The 23,692-nt window shown below is 35.6% G+C and overlaps 1 protein-coding gene across 1 annotated transcript; it reads right to left on the bottom strand.

Moving 5' to 3' along the window:
• On the bottom strand, positions 1-23,692 carry LOC119766398 (piggyBac transposable element-derived protein 3-like). Its single transcript, XM_038250914.1, has 4 exons — positions 23,580-23,692; positions 22,951-23,522; positions 21,839-22,759; positions 1-146 (listed from the first exon to the last, which is right to left on the bottom strand). Exons 1-4 carry the CDS (start codon positions 23,690-23,692, stop codon positions 1-3), a joined length of 1,752 nt encoding a protein of 583 aa, XP_038106842.1.

The following is a 23,692-nucleotide window of genomic DNA, read 5'->3' as shown; positions in this document are numbered from 1 at the left end:
CTACAGTGGCAGGGCACTGAGCTCGGAACGGCTGCTGGAACCGTTCACTTTGTCACTTTGGGGTTCTTCTTCCCGCTTCACTCGTACTTTGCGCAGAACTTCCAGAACCAGTTTCCAGAACGTTCTGCGCACCTTTTCCGGAACCACTTTCGCGGAAGTCTTTTAGCGTTCACTGTCGGGACCAGTTCCCGAAAGCGTCTTCTCTCACTTTTTGAGCTTCTTCGCTTCCGGACCACTTCGCGGAAGGTTTCTGCTCCTCTTCTTTGGAGTTTACTTCCAGGACCACTTCCCGAAAGCTTCTTCCGACTCTGCCTGCTACCTCCGCTTCTTCTTCTCTGGAGTCGACGCGTCCTTACTCAGCGCCGCTCCCGGGAGTTGTTGCAGGCGCCTTAGGGCAGTTTCCGGCACAAGAGGGACAACAACGATCGGACCCAGTGTCCGAACCAAGCACGGAAATCAGCCAAGTCTGAAATCACGGTACTTGGAGGAACTTTTGTGTCCTCTTGGCCGGAACTTCACTTCTCACTTCTTCTGTCCGGAATTACTACCGGCTTGAGAAGATTCTGGACGCATACAAGATGGCGTCGCTTAGCACTTTTTCACTCTTTCTTCGGACGCATTCTGGACGTTTCCAAAATGGCGTCGCACTTTTGCGCTGGGCACTTTTTTCCAAAATGGCGTCTTTTTTCACAGGCTCATTTTTTCAGCCAAGATGGCGTCCTTTTGCACTTTTTTCGCGGCGTCTTTTCCACTCTGGGCCTTGTGCCCACTTGCCGCGATAAAAACGACCCTCCACCTTGCACTGTCTCCACACTCCCGGTTCACCATATCCGGCTCGTTTGGACCATGTTCGGAGCGGACTGTATTTTCACTTCACTTCTCGGCGGACTTGGGGAACCAGTTTGGGAGGGTCGGAAGTATCGCAAATAAGCAAAAACACTAGAATTTCTCTACACTAATCTATTTACGGCTACTTAACTTAATTTTAGTGATAAAAACTAGCGTCTCTTCCGACGATCGCGACGAGGTGACTTTACGTCCGACCGGTTCGGCTGCTTGCGATGAACTTGTCTCGACGCGCTCACTTCTGCTCGCTGCTCTTCGTTGCGCGCCAAATCCTCTCGCACCACCTTCGTCGTGCATCGTTTGGTCTCCCTCTCTCTCATGTCGTTGTCGAGCCGTCGTCAACGGCGCGTTGTTGCCAGCTTTGACACGCTTGATTTCTCGCGCAGCTCGTTGCGCGCGCTCTTTTTGTTGTTGGCAACGACGCTAGCTGGGTTGCCACTTTCTTTCTCGTTTGGTCGCAGCAAGCGCAGTGCTGCCAAATCAAAACCAAAAATTTCTTCGAGCTGACAGATTCAGGCTCGAACAAGGGGTTTTTTTTTTTTTTTTTTTTTGTTTCTGTCATACGACTGCTGAGACCATAGTTGGTCCATCTCGCATAACAAGGGGTTTGCTTATAAACATCACAAGTTATCGCGATTTTAGAAAAAAAAGTTTTGAAAAAGTTACTTTTTGCGTTTCTCTTTGTTTCGTCGTCCGTGTCTGTCGCGGGTGACATGAACGGCTATGATCGATGACGACAAACTCTTTTTACACCTAAGCTTCCATCCACCCCGGGACTCGAACTGACGATCTTCGGATTGTGAGTCCAACTGCCTACCAGCGACTCCACCGAGGCAGGGACCCAGGGAGACGACTCCTACACCTGGATTGAGCTAACGACCTAACCTCTAGGTTAGACCGGGGCCAACATTTACTTCCCTGTCCGACTAGTTACTATCATAAGTTAAGATATGGACAAACCTTCCAAGTCAACGTTGGGGTAAGAGAACACTGTCGCCTTTTTAAAGAATTATTGCTGAATTCAGTACCGCTATTTGGGGCGATACGAGAAACACAAGAGCAGTTCTCTACGAAATCGATCTTTGTTTTTTTTTTAAATTTTTATTATTGTATTTTTAATCTGGACTTCATTTTTTGATGTAAAAATGTTCACAGTTTTAAATTTTTGCCCACCTTTGAAAAAACATTTGAAAAGTTGGTATTTTTTGTCCCTTAAAACCTATAAAAAAATAATTGTATTGTTGTTTTTGCAAATCAAGTTTTAGTAAGAAAAAGTTAAATTAAAAATCACATTTTTTTCCTTGTATCATTTTTTTATCAGTGTTTTCCATATCCATACCTACAACTTTGCCGAAGACACCAAATCGATCAAAAAATTGCTTCGAAAGATACAGATTTTTGACTTTTCACATATCATTTTTGCATAACAGTTGCCAAATTTGTATGGAAATTTATATGGACAAACTAATGATGCAAAATGGATTCGTTCGGCATACAGAAGGCACCAAAAAAGTTTCAGCCGGAATAAAAAATACAAAAAAAAACGAATTTCCGAAATCTGAGAGAATTGCTCATAAGATGAATTGGGACCGCAGTTTTAGACAGCATTTTGAGTTTTTCGGGAGCTTTCGGTTTTGTACATTCATTTTCTGATGGAATGCTACACTAAAATAAAAAAAAATATTATCGAATTCCTTTATTCTAGGAATTTTGCCTCGGGTTTGTTGGATTACTTAATAAGGAAAGGAGCCAAAATTCCTAGAATTTAGGAATTTAGTACTTTAATTTTTTTTCAGTGTACTTACTAAAAACTCAATACTACTGTCCCGATTTGCTCCAGTTACTCAATTTTGCTTCAATGGTTCTCCCCTAACATTTTTAAATGATTCCATTACAATTCAATTGAAGCAAGTACTCCCAATGAAATCCCTTAATTGGTTTTCCGAAACTTACAGTGTAGTCCTCACTGAATTCCCTATCCATGCTCTGAAGCATCAACTTTCAACACTGTCAAGGTTTCCGTCCGTTGATTTAGTACAACCAAATAGCCTGCACCCAGAGCGCGCGCGAAGCCCGGATTGAAAACTTTTCGATGTAGTGCAACTTCCGCAAATAGTCCCGCGTCTTTCCCCCGGTCACCTGATTTGGCGCTAAACCAACGCCGGTGCAGCAGTCGCTGCGGGTGTGTTGTGTACATACACCGTCAAACGTATGGTTTGTAGGGCGGTTCAAAAAAAATGTTGGATTGATTTATACATTGGAAAAAATCATGAAATAATTGTCTTGAAGTCATAAAAAATCGCTTATTATGCCATCCAACTAAAGGGGTTACCGAAGGATTCACCCTAATCGCCGAGTACAAAGTGCAGCCCGGACTGGCCGGAACCAATCGTCGTACACCGGTTCGTGTGGTTCATACCTTGTTTGCGGTTGATCCCTCATCTGAACAGCGTCGGACCAGGACATTCAGCTATCGCAGGGATGGGGGTATTCCCGGTTCTACTCGCTAATAGAGCAAGTGATTTTGGGGTGTCCCGCTTTATAAAGTGGCCTGGGCTCGGAAGGGGATCCCCTCGCATCGACCGAAATTAGACACTGGTTCTGGTTCGGACCGGTATTGGCATACGGTTGGCAATGTTCTGTTCGATACGGTATCGTACGGATTGGGCGATGAAAACAACTGCTGAATTCCGTTGGTTGGAGTGGCGTCACTGGTGCTGTTGTCGGAAATTAGCGGTAAACAAAAAAAGTGTACAAACCAACGGCAAACAACCACCATGGAATAGAGTGCTTCCGCTTATCTGGTCCATGGAAACGTGTAGAAACCAATAGTGAGCTTCGATGATTATGGTTCGTTTTCTAGTAAATACTTTGTACTCACTTGGAAGGTTTTTGAGTGGTTCATAATTTGTTTTTGTAACAGTCTGTACTTGATTATCCGTAGCATAAACCCCTCAACAAAGAATCATCTAAAGATCTCATAAACTTATTAACTTTACAGCTCAAAATAAAACTTGAATTCCAATAACCAGTCCGTCCACTCAAAATCAGCAATCGCACCCCAACTCACCTCGCCGTATTAAAAATTCAATCAACCCTTTTGTCTGGGTGCCAAAATCATTGAACCCGTTGTCAATTTTGAAAACCGAAAAAAAAATAATCAACCCAACCTCAAGCAATACCAGACCAGAGAGTGTGCTAAATAACGCAATCCCAAAAGGGTTCCGAATCTCTTTCGCTGCAGTTGAACCCTGTCTGATCCTTTATCTGACCAAATTCTGACATTGGAATAATTTCTTAATCCCCTCCCTCAAACCTCTCTTTCCCAAAAACCGTCCGACGCCTTTTCACGTAGGATTTTTCCTCATCATACTTTAAACTGGGAAAGCGGTTGGAAAGAAAAGGGATTTGTTTTCACTGTAAATAGTTTAAAAGGTAACCTCGGGGGACTTGGATTTGCCAAATTGAGTAAGAGAGAGAGAGAAAAAAAAAATGCTCAGGTGAAACTATTATCATGGTAATTTCGTGCATTTGCCAACATCGACAAACCACGCGCTCTAGTTTGGTGGTTCGAGCCCGGGTTGCCAAACAACGGAGAATTTTCTTTGAGGTGGAAGTGAGAGCAGAAGGGCAGTTGATTTTCTTTCTATTAGATGAAAATGTGCTCTAAGTGCTGGGACGAATGCTGTTTAGCTCAACCCTCAACCCTCAATCTTTTTTTTGTTTTTTGTTTTTTGTTTTTTGTTTTTTGTTTTTTGTTTTTTGTTTTTTGTTTTTTGTTTTTTGTTTTTTGTTTTTTGTTTTTTGTTTTTTGTTTTTTGTTTTTTTTTGTTTTTGTTTTTTGTTTTTGTTTTTGGTTTTTGGTTTTTGTTTTTTGTTTTTTGTTTTTTGTTTTTTGTTTTTTGTTTTTTGTTTTTTGTTTTTTGTTTTTGTTTTTGTTTTTTGTTTTTGTTTTTGTTTTTGTTTTTGTTTTTGTTTTTTGTTTTTGTTTTTTTTTTTTTGTTTTTGTTTTTGTTTTTTGTTTTTTGTTTTTTGTTTTTTGTTTTTTGTTTTTTGTTTTTTGTTTTTTGTTTTTTGTTTTTTGTTTTTTGTTTTTTGTTTTTTGTTTTTTGTTTTTGTTTTTTGTTTTTTTGTTTTTTGTTTTTTGTTTTTTGTTTTTTGTTTTTTGTTTTTTGTTTTTTGTTTTTTGTTTTTTGTTTTTTGTTTTTTGTTTTTTGTTTTTTGTTTTTTGTTTTTTGTTTTTTTGTTTTTTGTTTTTTGTTTTTTGTTTTTTGTTTTTTGTTTTTTGTTTTTTGTTTTTTGTTTTTTGTTTTTTGTTTTTTGTTTTTTGTTTTTTGTTTTTTGTTTTTTGTTTTTTGTTTTTGTTTTTTGTTTTTTGTTTTTTTTTGTTTTTTGTTTTTGTTTTTGTTTTGTTTTTTGTTTTTTGTTTTTGTTTTTGTTTTTCTTTTTGTTTTTGTTTTTTTTTTTTTTTGTTTTTTGTTTTTTGTTTTTTGTTTTTTGTTTTTTGTTTTTTGTTTTTTGTTTTTTGTTTTTTGTTTTTTGTTTTTTGTTTTTTGTTTTTTGTTTTTTGTTTTTTGTTTTTTGTTTTTTGTTTTTTGTTTTTTGTTTTTTGTTTTTTGTTTTTTGTTTTTTGTTTTTTGTTTTTTGTTTTTTGTTTTTTGTTTTTAATTTTTAATTTTTTTGTTTTTGTATGCTTTAAGATTTAAAATTGATTTAACTTATAGCTCAAAAAAACATTTGTTTTGCTTAAATACCAGTTTTGGAAGAGGGTTCATCCCAGGTGAACCATTTTGGGAACCCTCCCCTACCTGGACTTCTGGCCAACATTACCAAGGGCGTGATGAGAAAACAACTCGAGTGCATCGAAACGATAAGAAGACTTCTTGCGACTGCCCAGAGAAACTGAGCTGGCAGTGCTAGTGGTTTTACATTTTTCAATTAAGCTCCGACTGCAATTTGAGAAGCTCGAATTGCAATTTGCGCCAAATGGGATGATGGTTTCCAGCACAGCCACCACCGCCGGTGTGATATTGAATATTGTGATTCAACACACTTTTTGCCATGTCCGCGGAGTGGTGTGTTTGCAAATTGATCTGATTACGTTTTCCCTCCGTGCAATTTTTCGCATCGATTGTGATTTTCGCTTTACTACTTTGCTTGCAATTAATGAGGACTGGTTTGTGAAAAAAGTTTTTTTTACGATGTTGAAAAATGAATTGAATTTGATTCTTCAAAATACCACAAAAAACTAAACAAAGTTTTCTCTGTGTTTTCTCAAAGGGAAGAAAAAAATGACTCAACTGTAACAAACTTGTAAGCGAACCATATTACAAAACTGAATAAGAATCATCTTTACATAATCATCCCCATTCCCCACCCAGTCCCTCCTCCCAGGTTGGCTGACATCCTTCCTGACAGACATTGTGGAGGACCCTCAGGATTCGCTCGGGAAGTTTAAATTGATTTCAACCCTCGACGTCGTCGTCACATTATCCGGTACCATCTCAGGCACTGGCTAAGCTATTTTTTCCTTTTTCAAGTTGTTATTCAAAAAGGGAGAAAAAGGTGTGAAAAAGGGGAGCATAACTTGCCATCTTACTTGCGTGCTTTACCGGTGTGTGTGTTTATTTGTCGAGAGCTTTTTTCTTCAGCTCCATCCTACGGTCCTATGGGAAATTGAGTAAATGTAGATAAAATTTCCGTTCTGTTTTATTATTTATAGGTTGTTTTGGTGTTTGTTGGTGAGGGGTGGAAAAGTGAAGTTGAACAGGCGTGAGAAAGGTAAGCAATTTTTGTCTGAATATTATCAAGGGCGTTAACACTCAAACGCTCGGGTAGTCACTTGACCCCTATTTTTTTTTCTTAGAAATCCCATAACTTTTGATAGAATTTACCAATTTGGATGTTTTCGGTTGCAAAATATCCAGATTTGTCTATATTTTGAACTGCCAGATGGGGGACAAATGTGGTCCATTTTTACCGGAGATATTCCGGATTCTGTTGGGGTACCTCGGCCCTCCTATATGGGTATTTGGCCAATATAATAAAAACTTTTCAACAGAAAAATTTCGGAAATGATGCAAAACTACAAGGCATCATCCTAATACATCATCCTGCAAAAATAATTGACATGGTTAAGTCCTACGGGGCAGCGGAGCCGGTTCCAGTTGGGCAACAATTGACATCAGCTCAGTGAACCGATTCCGGATAGAACCTGTTCCGGTGCCCGAAAGTCTTCAGCATGTCATGTATCTATGCAGGATGATGTTTTAGGATGATTCCTTGAAGTTTTGCATCATTTCCGATTTTATTCTGTTGAAATTTTTTTATTATATTGGCCAAATATCCATTTAGGAGGGCCGAGGTACCCCAACAGAATCCGGAATATCTCCGGTAAAAATGGGCCACATTTGTCCTCCGTCTGACAGTTGAAAATATAGACAAATCTGGATCTTTTGCACCCGGAAGCATCCAAATTGGTCAATTCTATCAAAAGTTATGAGATCTTTAAGAAAAAAAATAGGGGTCAAATGACTACCCGAGCGTTTGAGTGTTAAATGATGAACATATCGGAAAAGTTTTGGAAAGAACTCTTTTTCACTGTCCAAGAAATGAATAACAAGTTTGTTTTCCTTGTCAAACATATCAAAATTGTGAAGTTTTTTCACACTTCGGCAACATGGTCATAAAAATCATCATAAAATTGTCATTTTGGGACCACCTGTAAAAAAAAAATGTTGATACTTGATTTTTTTGTATACGATGGTGATACTTGAAAAGAGTTGATTAATCAACTCATGATTTTTATTTTTTGCATTTCGTATGTACCAGAATGGCAAGTGAATATTCAAAAATCTGTATATCGCGAGGTAATCCATTGATTGATTTCGTGTCTTTGGTATAAGTAAGGATTTTGTAAAAAAAAATAGATACAGTCTAGACTTGATTATCCGAAAGCCTTGGATAATCGCATCGCGCAATTCGTTGCCTTATTTTATTATGACTCACAAACTACTCAAAAATGATTAAAAATTTGTAGATCCGAGATAACGGTGCTGAAATATTGAAAAAAAGCATTAAAAAAAACAATCGATCAGTCAAATTTGACTAAAGTAGTGCTGCAGAACTCTTAATTAATAAAAAAAGGAAAAAAATGAAAAAAATATATAAAAAAACATTTTTCTATAATCTGAAGTCCATACAAACCTTCAGGTAATCGAACTTTAGATAAAGGAAACTTTGAATAATCGAGGCTTCGAACATTCGAATGTGAACCTCACGCGAATGAAAATAGTATTTTTTATTAAACCTTCTTCACAAAAAAAATCTCATAAACACAATTTAGATCTGTTTTAATTGTTTAATAGTATGAAAAATGTGATCTTTTGAGGTATGGCTCAGCAAAGGCAAACATTTTTTGATCAAGTCAGGTTTTTTTTTAAATTGTTATTGAGAAAACGGAAATATTGACATATTTTTTCAGAGCAAAATCGAATTTTCATTCGAAAGTCAATTCATGAAAGAATTCATTCTATTTTTATTAATACTATAATTTTTATCTGACAGCTTTTCATAATTTCATTTAATGAAAAGAAAAAAATGTTTTTGATAAAAACGTTAAAAATATACAATAATTATATTTGAATAACAAAAAACAAAAATATATGTTAAGATCACTTTTTTCAAAAAGATCTTACCATCTTAGAAAACCCGTGGCACATACGACCATTTAAATAAGTAATCTAGGAATCATGTAAAAACAGATTCCGGATATAATTTACCATGTTCTATTCCTTTTCTAAAACATCGGTCAACATTTTCCTAACAACTGCCAATGCATATTTTGGAGTCAAAAAAAATCCATCAAAAATCTGATACGGTCTCGATTTTGGAAACCTTGCATTCAACTGCAAATTGGTAAGCATTTTTATCTTAAATATAATAACATTTTTTCAAAAAACATGATTCAGTTTTAATGTAATGCCCTTAAAATTACAAATGAATCTCGAAGGGATGAATAATTTCAAACAATCATTTCAATATCTCAAATATAATTTTGTAATCTCCTATTACGATTTTTTGGTTTAATTATTTGCATCAAGGTTGTTAATCGAAAAAACAATTTCGATAACGATAATCTATCGTTATTGCTTTCGTTATTTCGATAATTCTATCGGCGATAATCTATTTGCCGATAATCGACGATAACATGCTTTTAATTCTTTCTAAATTCGATAAATTTAACCATATCATATTAAATTTTCAGTGCTCTTACTAAACACATATTTTTTGAAAATCTAGTAAGTTTCAAAGCTTAATATGTACTCCAAATTATTCACGAAATACCATATTTTTTTCGAAAATACTCAATTTTTTTTTTTCAATACTTTCCATTAGGGAAAATATAGCATTTGCGACACATTCTAAATATTTTTCATTTTAAAAAGAAGGAGAAAGCATAGAAAACAAACAAATTTGTGAAATTAAATAATTGTTCAAGCAATGAATCGTCATGAGGCAATGTTGGTCTTACAGATTATAAATGTTTGTTATTAGATAAAGTTGAACGTATAAAAGGACATGTCTATTTCAAATTTATTTAAAACAAGGAAGAGAAAAAATATTAATGCTTTTTCAATTTATTAGAGTTTTTTTATGAAAAACACTAAAATTTTCACAAATTACTGTTTTTTTTTCGAAAGTACTCAAATATTTGAAACATGTGTGTAAAACGAAGCAAAATTTTGTATGCATTTTACTTTATTAGAGTTTGAAACATGTGTGTAAAACGAAGCAAAATTTTGTGTGCATTTTACTTTATTAGAGTTCTTTTTGATAAATTTCAAATTTTTACAAAATACTGAAATTTTCCGAGAGAACTCAAATTTTTATAATCTGCTGTATGGGTATCAAACGAAATGAAATTTTGTAGGCTTTTCCAATTTATTGAAGTTTTTTTTGGAAAAATACTTAAATTTTGACAAATTTCCGTAATTTTTCGAAAATACTCAAATTATCAAAATATACAATATCTTTCTAAAATCGATAAATTCAACCATATCATGATTAATTTTCAGTTTTTTTTCACCATAAACATATTTTTTGAAAATCTAGTAATTTAAAAAAAAAAATGTTTTTCAAATGATTTACGAAATACCGTATTTTTTCGAAAATATTCGAATTTTCATAATTTGAAATATCGGAATAAAACGAATTAAAAATTTGAATGCTTTCTCAATTTTCTTTTTTTTTTCGAAAGATCTCATATTTTTTAAACATGTGTGTAAACGAAATAAAATTTTGTATGCATTTTACTTTATTAGAGTTTTTTATTAGGAAAATTTCAAATTTTTACAAAATACTGAAATTTTCCGAAAGAACTCAAATTTTCATAATTTGCAGTATGGGTATTAAACGAAATGAAATTTTATAGGCTTTTCCAATTTACTGAAGATTTTGTTTGGAAAATACTTAAACTTTAACAAATTACCGTAATTTTTTGAAAATACTAAAATTTTCAAAATATGCAATATGGATATCAAACGAAGCGAAATTTTGCATATTTCATACATACATTCAAATTGTGTATACTTCATATCATACAAAATTTTGCGTCGTTTGATACCCATATTGCATATTTAAAAAAATAGAGTATTTTCGAAAAAAATACGGATATTTGTAAATATTTTTTTATTTATAAAACAACTCTATGAATGTGTCTAAAAACTCTTTTAATGTGACAAAGCAAACAAATTTCGCTTCGTTTGATACCCATATTGCGTATTTTGAAAATTTGAGTATATTCTAAAAAATACGATAATTTGTGAAAAATTTTGTATTAAAAAAATAACTCTCTTTATGTGAAAAAGCACATCAAATTTCGATTCGTTTGATCAACGTTTGATATCCATTTAGCAAATTAAGAAAATTTTAGTACTTTCGAAAAAATACGGTATTTTGTGAACAATTTTTATGTACATATTTTATTGAAACTTACTAGATTTTCAAAAAATATTTTCTTCGTGAAAGCATTGAAAATACAACATACTATGGTTGAATTTATAGATTTTAGACAACAATCAAAAAATCTGATGCAACTTCAACAAATATATATCGGATTCTTTTGGGGTACCGCAGTCCTGCTGTGGTATTTTTGGTCAATATAACAAAAACTTTTCCGCAGAACAACGCCGAAAATGATACATAATTTGAAGGCATTATCCTAATACAACATCCAATAAAAAATAAATGACATGAAAAGGTTCCAACTGGGATCGGTGCTCTGATCTTATGTCAATGGGTAGCCAATTGAAACCGGCTACGGTGCCTCGCAAGACTTAACCATGCCAATTATTTTTTCAGCAAGATGTAATAGGGTGATTATGAATCTTCGTTTATTTTATGGACAAGTTTTTGATACATTAACCAAACCTCCATGCAGGAGGGCCAAGGTACCCCATCGGAATCCGGAATATCTCCGCTAAAATTGAATCATATTTGTCCTCCCTCTGACAGTTAAAAATAAAAACAAATCTTGATCTTTTGCAACCAGAAGCATCCAATTTGCTCATTTCGAGTGTTAATAAAAAACATCAATTTAAGTATGATGTAATTTATTTTTTTTGTCAAAATTTTAATTTCAGCAAATAAAAATCTGTTTTGGCCTTTATTTTAAGAAACTTGAAACTATGCGCTGGACTCCGTGGAATTTTGGGAATTTTTTACACGGGTAAAAAAAACGTGGGAGAGATGTTTTTGATAGCAAAAATTTCAGATTGATCAAATCAACTTCTGCAAAGTTCTGGGATCTTTTAGACATCCTTCGTCCCGATTGCTCGATTGCTCGATAACCAGCGAGTTGATATTACCGTTCCAACTTTTTTTTAAGGTTGAAAGTTGTAATATTAAAAACTTTAAGATTCAGGTTCCTTACTCCACCAAAACATTTTAAAACAAGTGTAATTTAAAAAGGATGTGTCCGAACGCGCATACAAACAAAAGACCCTCCGCCAGTTGTAAACCCATAAAATCCGCAAATCTGGTCACGTCCGTCAAATGACTTTGGCTACCCTTTGTTTTTTTATCATTACTGACGACGACTAACTGTTCTCGCAGCGGAAAACCATCGTGGCGAGAGGGAAACCTTCTTTCGTTTTCGTTTAAATTGAAAAATATATTCACTTTCTGGAAAATACACCTGTTATGACTCTTTAGTCATCTTAAATATATAATTTTTAATTTTTTTCAATTGGATTTGCAATTCTTTTAATTTAAATACATTTCAATTCAATCAGGATCAATGTGAGGTTAATGGAGATAAGTGTTAATTTTTAAAGTGTGTCTGATTTGAAACATTTGAAGCCATATGCTATCCTATATTTTCCACAAATTGTGTCAAGCTTGATCTGCTCCAATTAAATAAATTGATCCCATAACTGCACTCCCCAGCACAAAAGAATCTATTGTCGGCTTTTCTCTAAACTACCAAGCCAGGATACATTGTTAAGGTTCTGAGCAGTTCAGTCTCCTCACAACTCCCTTCCAGACTCCTCACTGCTGTGTGTTATGCTTATCCATGGAACGATCCAGGCTGCTGGCACTTGTTTACCTACCCTCCCCGGAAAACGTGACTAATTGGCAAGATTTAAAGTATATTTATCAAGAATGCTTGCTTCACACATCACCACCCACGTGTGCCTGCCTGTCTGTGCACGTGTGCATACAATGAACACTTGAACGCAAGAGTGCATCAAATTGCAGCGATACTGCCCAAGTAGGTTGCAATTGAGTGGAAGATTGATATGCACACCATGAATGCTTCCTTAAGGGTGTGGGCGGTGACACTGGAGAAAGACTTTTTTTTGTTGTTTGTACAAGCCTTCATAACTAGGCAACTCTCTACAAAAAACGAATAATTTGATTGATTTTGTGTCTTCGCCGATTTAGTGCTCATTATCTCATTATCACATCTTTCAATTTAAAACTGTGTCGATAACTGTTTCTCCTCCAGTAAAGTCCACCAAAAAAGCACTTAACAGCAATGAACAGGTCATCGTTTAGCCATTTCGCAGTGCAGCGCAAAAATCAGTTTTCGATTTGGAGCGATTTTTAGTGGCAGAGGTAAAAAAAAGCATCTAAACCCGGCAACCCTTCAATAGCTAAAGGATGCGACTTCTTCATCATCATCGCCGTCGTCAAGAACCATCCAGACTGTTGGAGAACCCACTCCACATGGACGGCTTGCACCACCACGAGCGCATAACGATGCAATCTATGGTTGGGAAAGTGTTTTGTGGCTTGCGTCGTTGCATAGGAAAAACTTTCCCTCACCAGCAGCAGCAGCAGCAGATGTGCCGAGTTTTCCGGGTTTTCGTTTGTTGATGGGGAGTTGTTTTTCTGCCTGTGTGTGGTGAAACCAAACATCGAACCAACCAGCCAGCTGCTGTTGGAAGCAATTTAGTGGCAGCCTGGCAAGTGAAGCAAAATAAACACCCATCAATAAGACGGAAAGGCAAACCCCAGCCAGCACGGTAGTTTCTCTATCTCTCTCGCTTTCTCTGTGATGTTGGTGAAAATCGTTGCGAGGAAAAACGTGTGGAAAATGCTGTCAATTTACACTTTATGGTGACGACGTGTGGTGTACTCTTTGGGGCTGCTAGCTGACTAACTGGCGTGGACTTTGGGGCAGCAACTGGTGCACTGGAAAGTGATAGGGGAATATATTTTTTTTCACTTGAACTATCCAGATTCAACTCACTAAATTGTCAACATTTTACTATTTCCACAACTGGAAAGTCAATTATGAACTAAGTCTTTAGACGAATAATAGATTAAAATTACCAAGAAAGGGTTAACAATATTTTACATCTTTGTCACTGAACATAAATAAAATAAGACTTTGTTTGAAGAATTTGCCAACAATGAAAATTAAGAACAAAAGAAACAATAAATACAAAAAATGAAATAAAATGGCACACACGATTTTTTCAAGGTAGCCATTTTGGGTTATGTTGAAACATTTTTCCACACCGAGGTGTAGGAAAATACCTTTAAAAAAATCAAAAAATACAAATCAGTAACCGAAGTTTAAAAAATAGCAAGGTTTAAAAAAAAATTGTTCTGCAATCATAAATTTCCAAAATATCCAAGTAGTTTTTTTTATTTTTGCTAGAAATTAAAGTTTTTGCGGTGGTGTGCATTTGAATTTCATAAAAAATCTTAATGTTTTAAAGCGAGCCCAAAAATGTTAAATATGCAGCAATTCCATTTGAAAAGAGCCTAAACCGAAAAAAAGTTCTCCAATTGGGGTCAAATTTTTTCTGGGGTTCCTTGGCCAAAATAATTAGACCCGTATTTTTTTGTTTGGCCATTAGGGTGACCTACATCTTGCTTGGGTGGTTCAAAAAATGGCAATTTTAGTCATTTTTCGCAAAAACCACTTTTTTCGAAAAATCATATCTCCGCGCCATTTCTTCCGATTTTAGCTGTCTTAGACGCAAAAGAAAGGTGATAAGTTTGGCTTTTTGAGAAAAATAATAAGAAGTTCCAAAAATCTAGCTTAACCATTGAAAAAGTCGTATGAAAACTTAAAATGGCGTTTTGACCGTGTCTGGACCAAAGAGCCTATGTCTGAAAATATTTTTATCGGATTCCTCGGAAAATTTCACATAAAATTACAAAAAAATTAGCGATGTCGAACCGTACGTTTCCAAGATATGATTTTTTGAAAATAAAAACTGAGTTTTTCGACGCAAAAAAAAAGGAAAATGAAGAAATCGGCAAAAAATCAACTTTTTTCACTAAAACTGCGATAACTGAAAAATTTCAGCGATGACCTATACATATCTGGGTACCAAAAGTTGCGTCTTTCAATTACGAAAATTTTGATACCCAGACATTTATATGTCATCGCTGATTTTTTTTTAAGTTTTCGCAGTTATATTGAAAAAAGTTGATTTTTTGCCGATTTCGTCATTTTCCTGTTTTTGCGCGCGGCGCGTAAAAAAACGTAGTTTTTATTTTCAAAAAATCATATCTCGGAAACGTACGGTTCGACATCGCCAATTTTTGATATGTAATGTGAAATTTTCCGAGGAATCCGATAATAATATTTTCAGACATAAGCTCTTTGGTCCAGACACGGTCAAAACGCCATTTTTAGTTTTCATACGACTTTTTGAATTGTTAAGCTAGATTTTAGGAACTTCTTATTATTTTTCTCAAATAGCCAAACTCATCACTTTTCTTTTGCGTCTAAGACAGCTAAAATCGGATGAAATGGCGCGGAGATATGATTTTTCGAAAAAAGTGGTTTTTGCGAAAAGTGACGAAAATTGCCATTTTTCGAACCACCCTAGCAAGATGTAGGTCACCCTAATGGCCAAACAAAAAAATACGGGTCTAATTATTTTGGCCAAGGAACCCCCAAAAATATTTTGAGCTCGATCGGAGAACTTTTTTTTCAGCTTAGGCTCTTTTCAAATGGAATTGCTGTATGATTATAAATAATGAAAAATTAATTTCAGATTGTTTTAAGTTGATAAGACGTTTTCATTGAATGATTTGAGTATTTTTCCGTTTTGGACTATTTTTGAAAAAGAGAGAACCGACATTAACTTTTAAAAACATTAGAAACGACCTAAAGTCAAAATTTATACATTGTTTGATACCTATTAGCTTGGTTCACGGATATAAAAAAGGCAAAAGTGTTCAGTTTCAAGCGCCTCAATAGGAATTTTCAAACAATATGGCTACACAAGCTTACCTAACATTTTCAGCGCATTTGTTTGTAAGTTATAATGGAATTTCAATAAATTAAATTAATTTATATTTCACTTTTAAACTCTTCTCCGAGAAAACTTTCCTATACCCAATGATTTTTTTTTCAAATTAGAGATTTCTTATTGGATTTGGTCTGGGGAACTTCTTTGTAGAATATTGTTATTACCCATTTTGCAAATTATTTAAAAATCGAGTTTTGTTTTGAATACGGTGTACTCTAATGAAGTGAAAATTTATACAAACTTTAGATTCGTTTGACAAATTCATAAAATTTGAGTATTTTAGAAAAACTTGAAAAAACTCAAAAAAAAACTTAAACTGAAATTAAAATTTTGCTTCTTTTGACACCCACATTGTAATTTCCTGCAAAATTTCACTTTGTTTAAAAATGAGCATTTAACAAAAAAAATGCTTCCCACTGCGAGTATTTCTAAGTATTTCAGTAAAAAGTACGATATCCTGTGAAAATGTTAGTTTTTTAACGAAAAATCAAAGTAGGCATAAAAAAGTAAAAATGCATACAAAATTATTCTACGTTAAATAAAATTTGAATTATTTCAAAATATTTAGAATTTTGAAAAATGTAGGTATAAAAAAAATGTGATAACAAGAAAATGCATTTCGCTTTGTTTGATAAAACTTGAAAAAATAAAATTTTGAATAAAAAAAAACGGTGTGAAAAATTTTGTTAGTTAACTAAAATAATCAAAACAATTGATTTTTATCATGATTTGGTTGGATTAAGTCATTTTCAGACATTTATTATAAGTGAGTAATTATTCGTCAATGCTGACAGAATTATCTAAATAATATATAGATCGCAGGCGTTTTAAGGCATTACAAAAAAATCATATTCGTTATCATACTTCGATAATTTTATCCTTAACATCCAGCATGACAATTTAACACTTTTGTCTTCACAGTTTTAAACATGAAAATATTTATTTATGGAAAAACACTCATGCAAAATATATTTTCGAAAAGCTGAGAAAATATCCTGCAGTTTCCTTTTCAAACAAGAATAATCGAATTGCTGATTGCTGGAATAGTGCCTTTTTTAAGTAATTTTTTACCAAACGTTTATTTAAACTTTAGTTTCTCCTCTTTCATTTTACAATTGAACATCAAATGTCAAAGCATTTTTTAATTTATTTTGTTTGACTTTTCTGAAAGTTTATCTTGACTATCTTTTTTTTTAACAAAGTTTGGAATATTATATATCTTAAAAAAATAGGAGCTGGTGTAAAAATTTCAGTTTGCAAACATGCGAAATTCAAAATAAAGAATGTTGCATTTCTTTTAAGAGCTACTTGGGTTCCAAATATTACCAATACTAAAGGAATTTATTTTCTTCTTATCCAGTTATTTTTCGAAACACGGTCTAAGTTTAGAAGAAAACAAAACACAACGGATTGAACAAATTGCCAAAACAAAAAATATACCCATGATTCAACCAAGTGTTCACTTAAAATTTTCAAGAACTGTGCAAATTTCAGTTGGTGGAACAAGTGAAAAGATTTATGTAGAAAAGTCTCTTTTATTAATAATGATTTCTACTTTTGATTACCATGACCATGAAACACAAAATGAAAGAATTTTGTTAACCACTATTACTGAAAGAAAAGCAATTCTGTGAGATTTCGCTCACTAGCGTGCACAGGGTGAGGCAATATGGGGCAACTGCCCCACCATCCTCAGAAATTTGTTCTAAATTTGGTCAGGGGGTGTCCATAAATTACGTTATTTTCAAAACGTCCATATCATTGCCACACCTTCCTCGATGAGCTGGGCAAGCTAGTGATTTTGGTCATTAGATTTTTTTATGAATTTTTAATCCCAAAGAAACTTTTTTGGTGCCTTTGGTAAGCCCAAAGAAGCAATTTTGCATCATTTGTTTAACCTTATAAATTTCCATACAAATTTGGCAGCATTCCATACACTAATGATGTGTAAATCTTCAATCGATAAATCGATTTGGCGTCTTCGGCAAAGTTGTAAGTGGGTAATTCTCTACCAACTCACACGAAATCGGAAAAAGTTGCCCCGACCCCTTTTCGATTTGCGTGAAACTTTGTCCTAAGGGGTAACATTTGTCCCTGATCACGAATCCGTGGTCCGCTTTTTGATAACTTGTGACGGAGGGGCGGAACGACCCCTTCCATTTTTGAACATGCGAAAAAAGAGGTGTTTTTCAATAATTTGCAGCCTGAAACGGTGATGAGATAGAAATTTGGTGTCTAATGTCTGGACTTTTATGTAAAATTATACGCCCGATTTGATGGCGTACTCAGAATTCCGAATAAACGTATTTTTCATCAAAAAAACACTTAAAAAAGTTTTAAAAATTCTCCCATTTTCCGTTACTCGACTGTAAAATTTTTTAGAACATGTCGTTTTATGGGAAATTAAATGTTCTTTTCGAATCTATATTGACCCAGAAGGGTATAACTTTGCAGGGTTATTTTTTAGAGTGTAACTGTGCTGTACAAAGTTGTAAAGCAGACAATTACAAAAATTTTAATAAATGGACATAAGGGGTTTGCTTATAAACATAACGAGCTATCGCGATTTTACGAAAAAAAGTTTTGAAAAAGTTACTTTTTGCGTTTCTCTTTGTTTCGTCGTCCGTGTCTGTCGCGGGTGACCATGAACGGCCATGATCAACGACGACCAACACTTTCAAAACTTTTTTTCGTAAAATCGCGATAACTTGTGATGTTTTTAGCAAACCCCTTATGTCTATATATTTTAAAATTTGTGTAATTTAGAAAAAACACGAAATTTTAAAATGAAAAATTTTGTTCTAAATGAAAAAAATGACCCTTCTGGGTCAATGTAGATTCGAAAAGTACATTAAATTTCCCATAAAATGACATGTTCCAAAATTTTTTACAGTCGAGTAACGGAAAATGGGAGAATTTTTAAAACATTTTTAGTGTTTTTTCGATGAAAAAAAAATGTCTATCTCATCACCGTTTCAGGCTGCAAATTATTAGAAACACCTCTTTTTTCACATGTTCAAAAATGGAAGGGGTAGTACGGTCCCTTCGTCACAAGATATCAAAAAACGGACCTCGGATGCGTGATCAGGGACAAAAGTTACCCCTTAAGACAAAGTTTCACGCAAATCAAAGAGGGGTCGGGGAAACTGCTGTGTGAGTTGGCGGAGAATTACCCAGGTATAAATAAGGACTACACTGAAAAAAATGATACACGGTTAAAAAAAATTTGGTAATTCTTGTTTTAACTTTTTGTCACTAAAACATTATTTGCAAAAAAAAACACAATTTTATTTATTTTATATGTTTTGGAGGACATCAAATGCAAACTTTTCAGAAATTTCCAGAATGGTCAAAAAATCTTTTACTAAGTTTTTGAATAAATTCTAGAGGGTGACAAAAGTGAATTCCCGGGAAATCGACTATTTTTGGTACTCTCGATTCCCGGAAAATTTTATACTTATAAATATCCAAGTATAACAAGAAATTTTATAGAATATCGTATGTTCAAAATCGAATAATTTCTTTATCTTGATGTCAATATTAATATTAAATTACGTTTTAGAAAAATCTCTTGCAATCTTTGTAAAGTTAAGGTCCACCAATTGTGAACAATCGGCTTTTACTGATAGCTGATATTTTTACAATGAATATGTGCAGTTGACCTGTAGATGGAAAAAATACAACTTAAAATTGTTGTTTTGAGTCGTTATTTATTATATTGTAAAAATCCCGAGACTGGGAAGTTAAATAGTAATCATCTATTTTTTTATTTTACAAAAATCTTGTAACATGTTCATACAACAAATTTGCGCAACTTTTGAAAAATCACTCAGTGGGAATGATGATTTGTAAACAATAAAAAAGTTGATCCATAAAAGCTCAAGAAACAATCTTGTATTTTCAGTTTATGAAAATAAAAACTAAAGGTAAAAATAGTTTCTTAAAATATTGAGACTGTCTCGATTAACGTTAAACGAATTAATTGTAACTGAATTCATGTAAAAGACACAAATTTATTACTTTTCTTTTAAAATAATTGACACTATTGGCATTGTTAAAAAAATCCCGGGTCCCGGGAAATTGAAAATCTCGAGAATCGTCACCCTCTACTTGTGTATTACCCGGCAAATGTTTAAGAATATTTTATAAAAGCATTAAATAAATTGATTTTCCTGTAAAAGATTATTTTTTTATTATTCACAAATAAAACCGAATTGAAATTGAAAAATCTTCTAAATTTAATCAAAATTTGATTTTAACCCGTAAAGACCCAGGACGTTTTGTGTTTAGTAAAATCGATGTATCTCAGTCAGTTTTTGACCGATTTGAATAATTCAAGTTGCAAAATCAAGGGGATTAGTTGCGCTATCAAATGTCATGAGACCCACCCCCCTTGGCCCCTCCCCCCTTTCAGGGGAGGAAAAATTAGCTGTCTTTTTTGTCAAATATGTAAAAAAATTACCACAAAAAAGACAAAAACGCATAAAAAATAGTCTTTTTGACAAATAGGTATCTTCTGACCCCACCAGATAAACTTCCGGTCACATGGAACCTTTTTCGGATGTTCCGGATACCGGTTCCAGATCCGGATTTGTTTTGTTCCTAGATCCATCTAAAATGGTCAAGCGACATACCAAACATCGTGGATTCAGTGAGATATTTACTGCAGAATCTCTTTCATGTAACCACCAAAGAAATTGGACCAGATATGGCCATTCCGGATGTTCCGGGTACCGGTTCCCGAAGGGTCATTTTCAAAAAATATCTAAATTGTTCATGCAACGCTCCAAACAACTCGGAATTAGTCAGATATTTACCGTAGAATCATTTTCATGTAACCAACACAGAAATTGGACCAGATATGGCCATTCCGGATGTTCCGGGTACCGGTTCCCGAAGGGTCATTTTCAAAAAATATCTAAATTGTTCATGCAACGCTCCAAACAACTCGGAATCAGTCAGATATTTACCGTAGAATCATTTTCATGTAACCAACACAGAAATTGGACCAGATATGGCCATTCCGGATGTTCCGGATACCGGTTCCAGATCCGGAGGTGTTTTTTCCTAGATCCATCTAAAATGGTCAAGCGACATACCAAACAACGTGGATTCAGTGAGATATTTACTGCAGAATCTCTTTCATGCAACCACCAAAGAAATTGGACCAGATATGGCCATTCCGGATGTTCCGGGTACCGGTTCCCGAAGGGTCATTTTCAAAAAATATCTAAATTGTTCATGCAACGCTCCAAACAACTCGGAATCAGTCAGATATTTACCGTAGAATCATTTTTATGCAACCAACAAAGAAATTGGGCCTGATATGGCCGTTCCGGATGTTCCGGGTACCGGTTCCCGAAGGGTCATTTTCAAAAAATATCTAAATTGTTCATGCAACGCTCCAAACAACTCGGAATCAGTCAGATATTTACCGTAGAATCATTTTCATGTAACCAACACAGAAATTGGACCAGATATGGCCATTCCGGATGTTCCGGATACCGGTTCCAGATCCGGAGGTGTTTTTTTCCTAGATCCATCTAAAATGGTCAAGCGACATACCAAACAACGTGGATTCAGTGAGATATTTACTGCAGAATCTCTTTCATGCAACCACCAAAGAAATTGGACCAGATATGGCCATTCCGGATGTTCCGGGTACCGGTTCCCGAAGGGTCATTTTCAAAAAATATCTAAATTGTTCATGCAACGTTCCAAACAACTCGGAATCAGTCAGATATTTACCGTAGAATCATTTTCAAAAAATATCTAAAGTGTTCATGGGACGCAACAAACAACTCGGAATCATTTTTTTATAATTTTGAGGTGTTTAGGAAAGAAAATAATGCGTATTGAGGTTTTGGTCATGAGTGAGATTTTATTGAGTAATATGTGTGTGAGATCTATTGGTTTATTGTTTATACATTCATTCATTCAGTCATAAATTCGTCATTCAAGCATTCATTCATTCATTCATTCATTCATTCATCATTTGTTCCGTTTATTTATTGCAATATGTATGTGAGATAATCAACACGGCAACATCTAGCTCGTCACAATCAACTTACAATCATTGCAAAATGTATGCCGTTGGACAACCGAACAATTTTTGCATACATGCTCTTCGCATGCGGAACAACGAGTGTTCGTCTTCGAAACTCGCCGCTTCGAGCACTTGGGGCATCGTTTACTTTCTGTCAGCTCACAGTGCTTCGCTGGAATCTTGTTCATCTGGTTGCAAGGCTTGCAAACAACAATCTCCGATTCCTCACCGTGCGATTCACACAATGGCCTGTTGCAGGCTGAGCAAGCAGTCTTCGCCTTCCGCACACAATCAGCACACATCAACTTCCTGTCGAACTCGGCCACAAACTCCGTCAAAGCACTGGTCAACTCCTCCGGCAGATGTCCTCCACGTAGCCGATCCCTCATGTGATCGATCGCCAGCTCTTCAGAAAGATCTTGGAGAAAGTCGCTTCGGCTTCCCTTGAATTCTGGGTGGAGCTCCTTATGGATGATATGGGAGTTCAGCGTAGCGATGTCGATCAGCTCAAAAAGCACCTTCTTCGGCCACTGGCAGCTCCGGCGAGAAACGATCGTGTGCCGCGTCTGCTGATCGCCCATATCGACGAAACCCTTGGTCTTGTTATAGAACTCCACTACAGAAGGCTTACTTCCTGCCGGAGCGGCCTCGAACTGTTTGGACGAAAGCATCACAACCGGCTTCTTTCCCTTCCGTTCGAAGTAGGACGTAAGGGTCATTGTCCGGTCGAACCCTTCCAGGAAAGAGCCAGGCAGACGATTCTTCTTCTCCAGAAATGCCGGCGGAATATCGGCCTTGTTGGCCCGCATCGTTCCCGTGTAAGCCGTTTCCATGGTACGAAGAAACTGCACCAATTCCACACTGGTAAAAATATTGTCAGCGGTTACCTCTCTCCCTTCGTTCAAGAAGGGCGCAACGAGGTCTTTGACCACCCGCATTCCTTGGCCCTTTTCCGGTCCTTCCTTTCCTTTTCCGGTATAAATCTGCAACACCACAACGTAGCCGGTCTCCGTGGCGCACACCCAGATTTTGATACCGTACTTTCCGGGTTTGCTCTTGATATAAACCCGAAAGGAAACACGACCTGTTTGTTATAAAATTGTTAATTATTTTCAGTTCCCCTCTATGACCTGGCCTAAAACCGCCAGTGGTTGTGTTTATATTTTAGTAATGATCTTATAGAGATATACGATTACGATTACGTAACTGCTATACATGCGCATGATCTCTGAACCTTTTTCATATTCACAATTAGAAATTAGTAGTCACACTCACCTCTGAAAAGGCACAGCCGCTCGTCCACGGTCAAAACCTTCGGTGGGACGTAATTCCGCTGGCAGTTACTGACAAAGATGTCCAAAATTTTTCGGATGGGTTCCAGTTTATCGTGCGACTTCATGTACCGATCGTTACGGTCAAGCACGTTGTCGGTTCGTAGACACACAAACAATTCTTTGAACCGGTTTTTGCCCAGAGCGAAGCGGTAAAAATCAATTCGCCAGGTCTTGTTCGCTGTCCACATCTCGTTGATATGCACATGGTTTTGGTGATTCCGACCGGCAGCGATCAAAACCGCAATGAAGCTAAGAACTTCATTCTTGGTCACATCCTTCCTGCTTGATTCTCGCTTGCGACGCCCGTACAAATTTGTGCATTCGACGATCTCGTCGATGATGTCTGACGACAAAAAGGCGAGGAATGCCTCCTTAGCAGTTCGAAACTTCCGGCAATGTGGAGCTGGGCCAACATTGCTAGCATCGAAATCTTTTATCGGTGGAGCCATGTCGACATCAGCTGGTGGCTTCGTGCCCCTTCGTTTGCCGTTCTTTCCAACGAACGCTTCCGAGCTATAAAAATATTTTGTATCAATTTGTGAACACTTTTTTTTCAAAATCAACTTCAACCTTGCAAAATCGTCGTCCGAGTCGCTTTCGCTCTCGATATCGGAGACGGTTCCATCCGACACGTTGTCGTCTTCTTCGTCGCTGAACTCAAACTCCAAATCACCCACTTTCAT

Source organism: Culex quinquefasciatus, chromosome 2, assembly GCF_015732765.1.
Source record: "Culex quinquefasciatus strain JHB chromosome 2, VPISU_Cqui_1.0_pri_paternal, whole genome shotgun sequence".
Classification (NCBI taxonomy): Eukaryota; Metazoa; Arthropoda; class Insecta; order Diptera; family Culicidae; genus Culex; species Culex quinquefasciatus.
The sequence above is the reverse complement of the archived record's forward strand: the minus strand, read 5'-3'. Positions and strand labels throughout refer to the sequence as shown.

Excerpts from the sequence above, each read along its gene's own strand:
- LOC119766398 (XM_038250914.1), bottom strand. The coding sequence starts at position 23,692 with ATGAAAGTGGGTGATTTGGAGTTTGAGTTCAGCGACGAAGAAGACGAC. Across the intron at positions 23,523-23,579 it reads TCGGACGACGATTTTGCAAG|CTCGGAAGCGTTCGTTGGAA; the intron begins GTTGAAGTTGAT and ends ATATTTTTATAG. Across the intron at positions 22,760-22,950 it reads GCGGCTGTGCCTTTTCAGAG|GTCGTGTTTCCTTTCGGGTT; the intron begins GTGAGTGTGACT and ends TATAACAAACAG.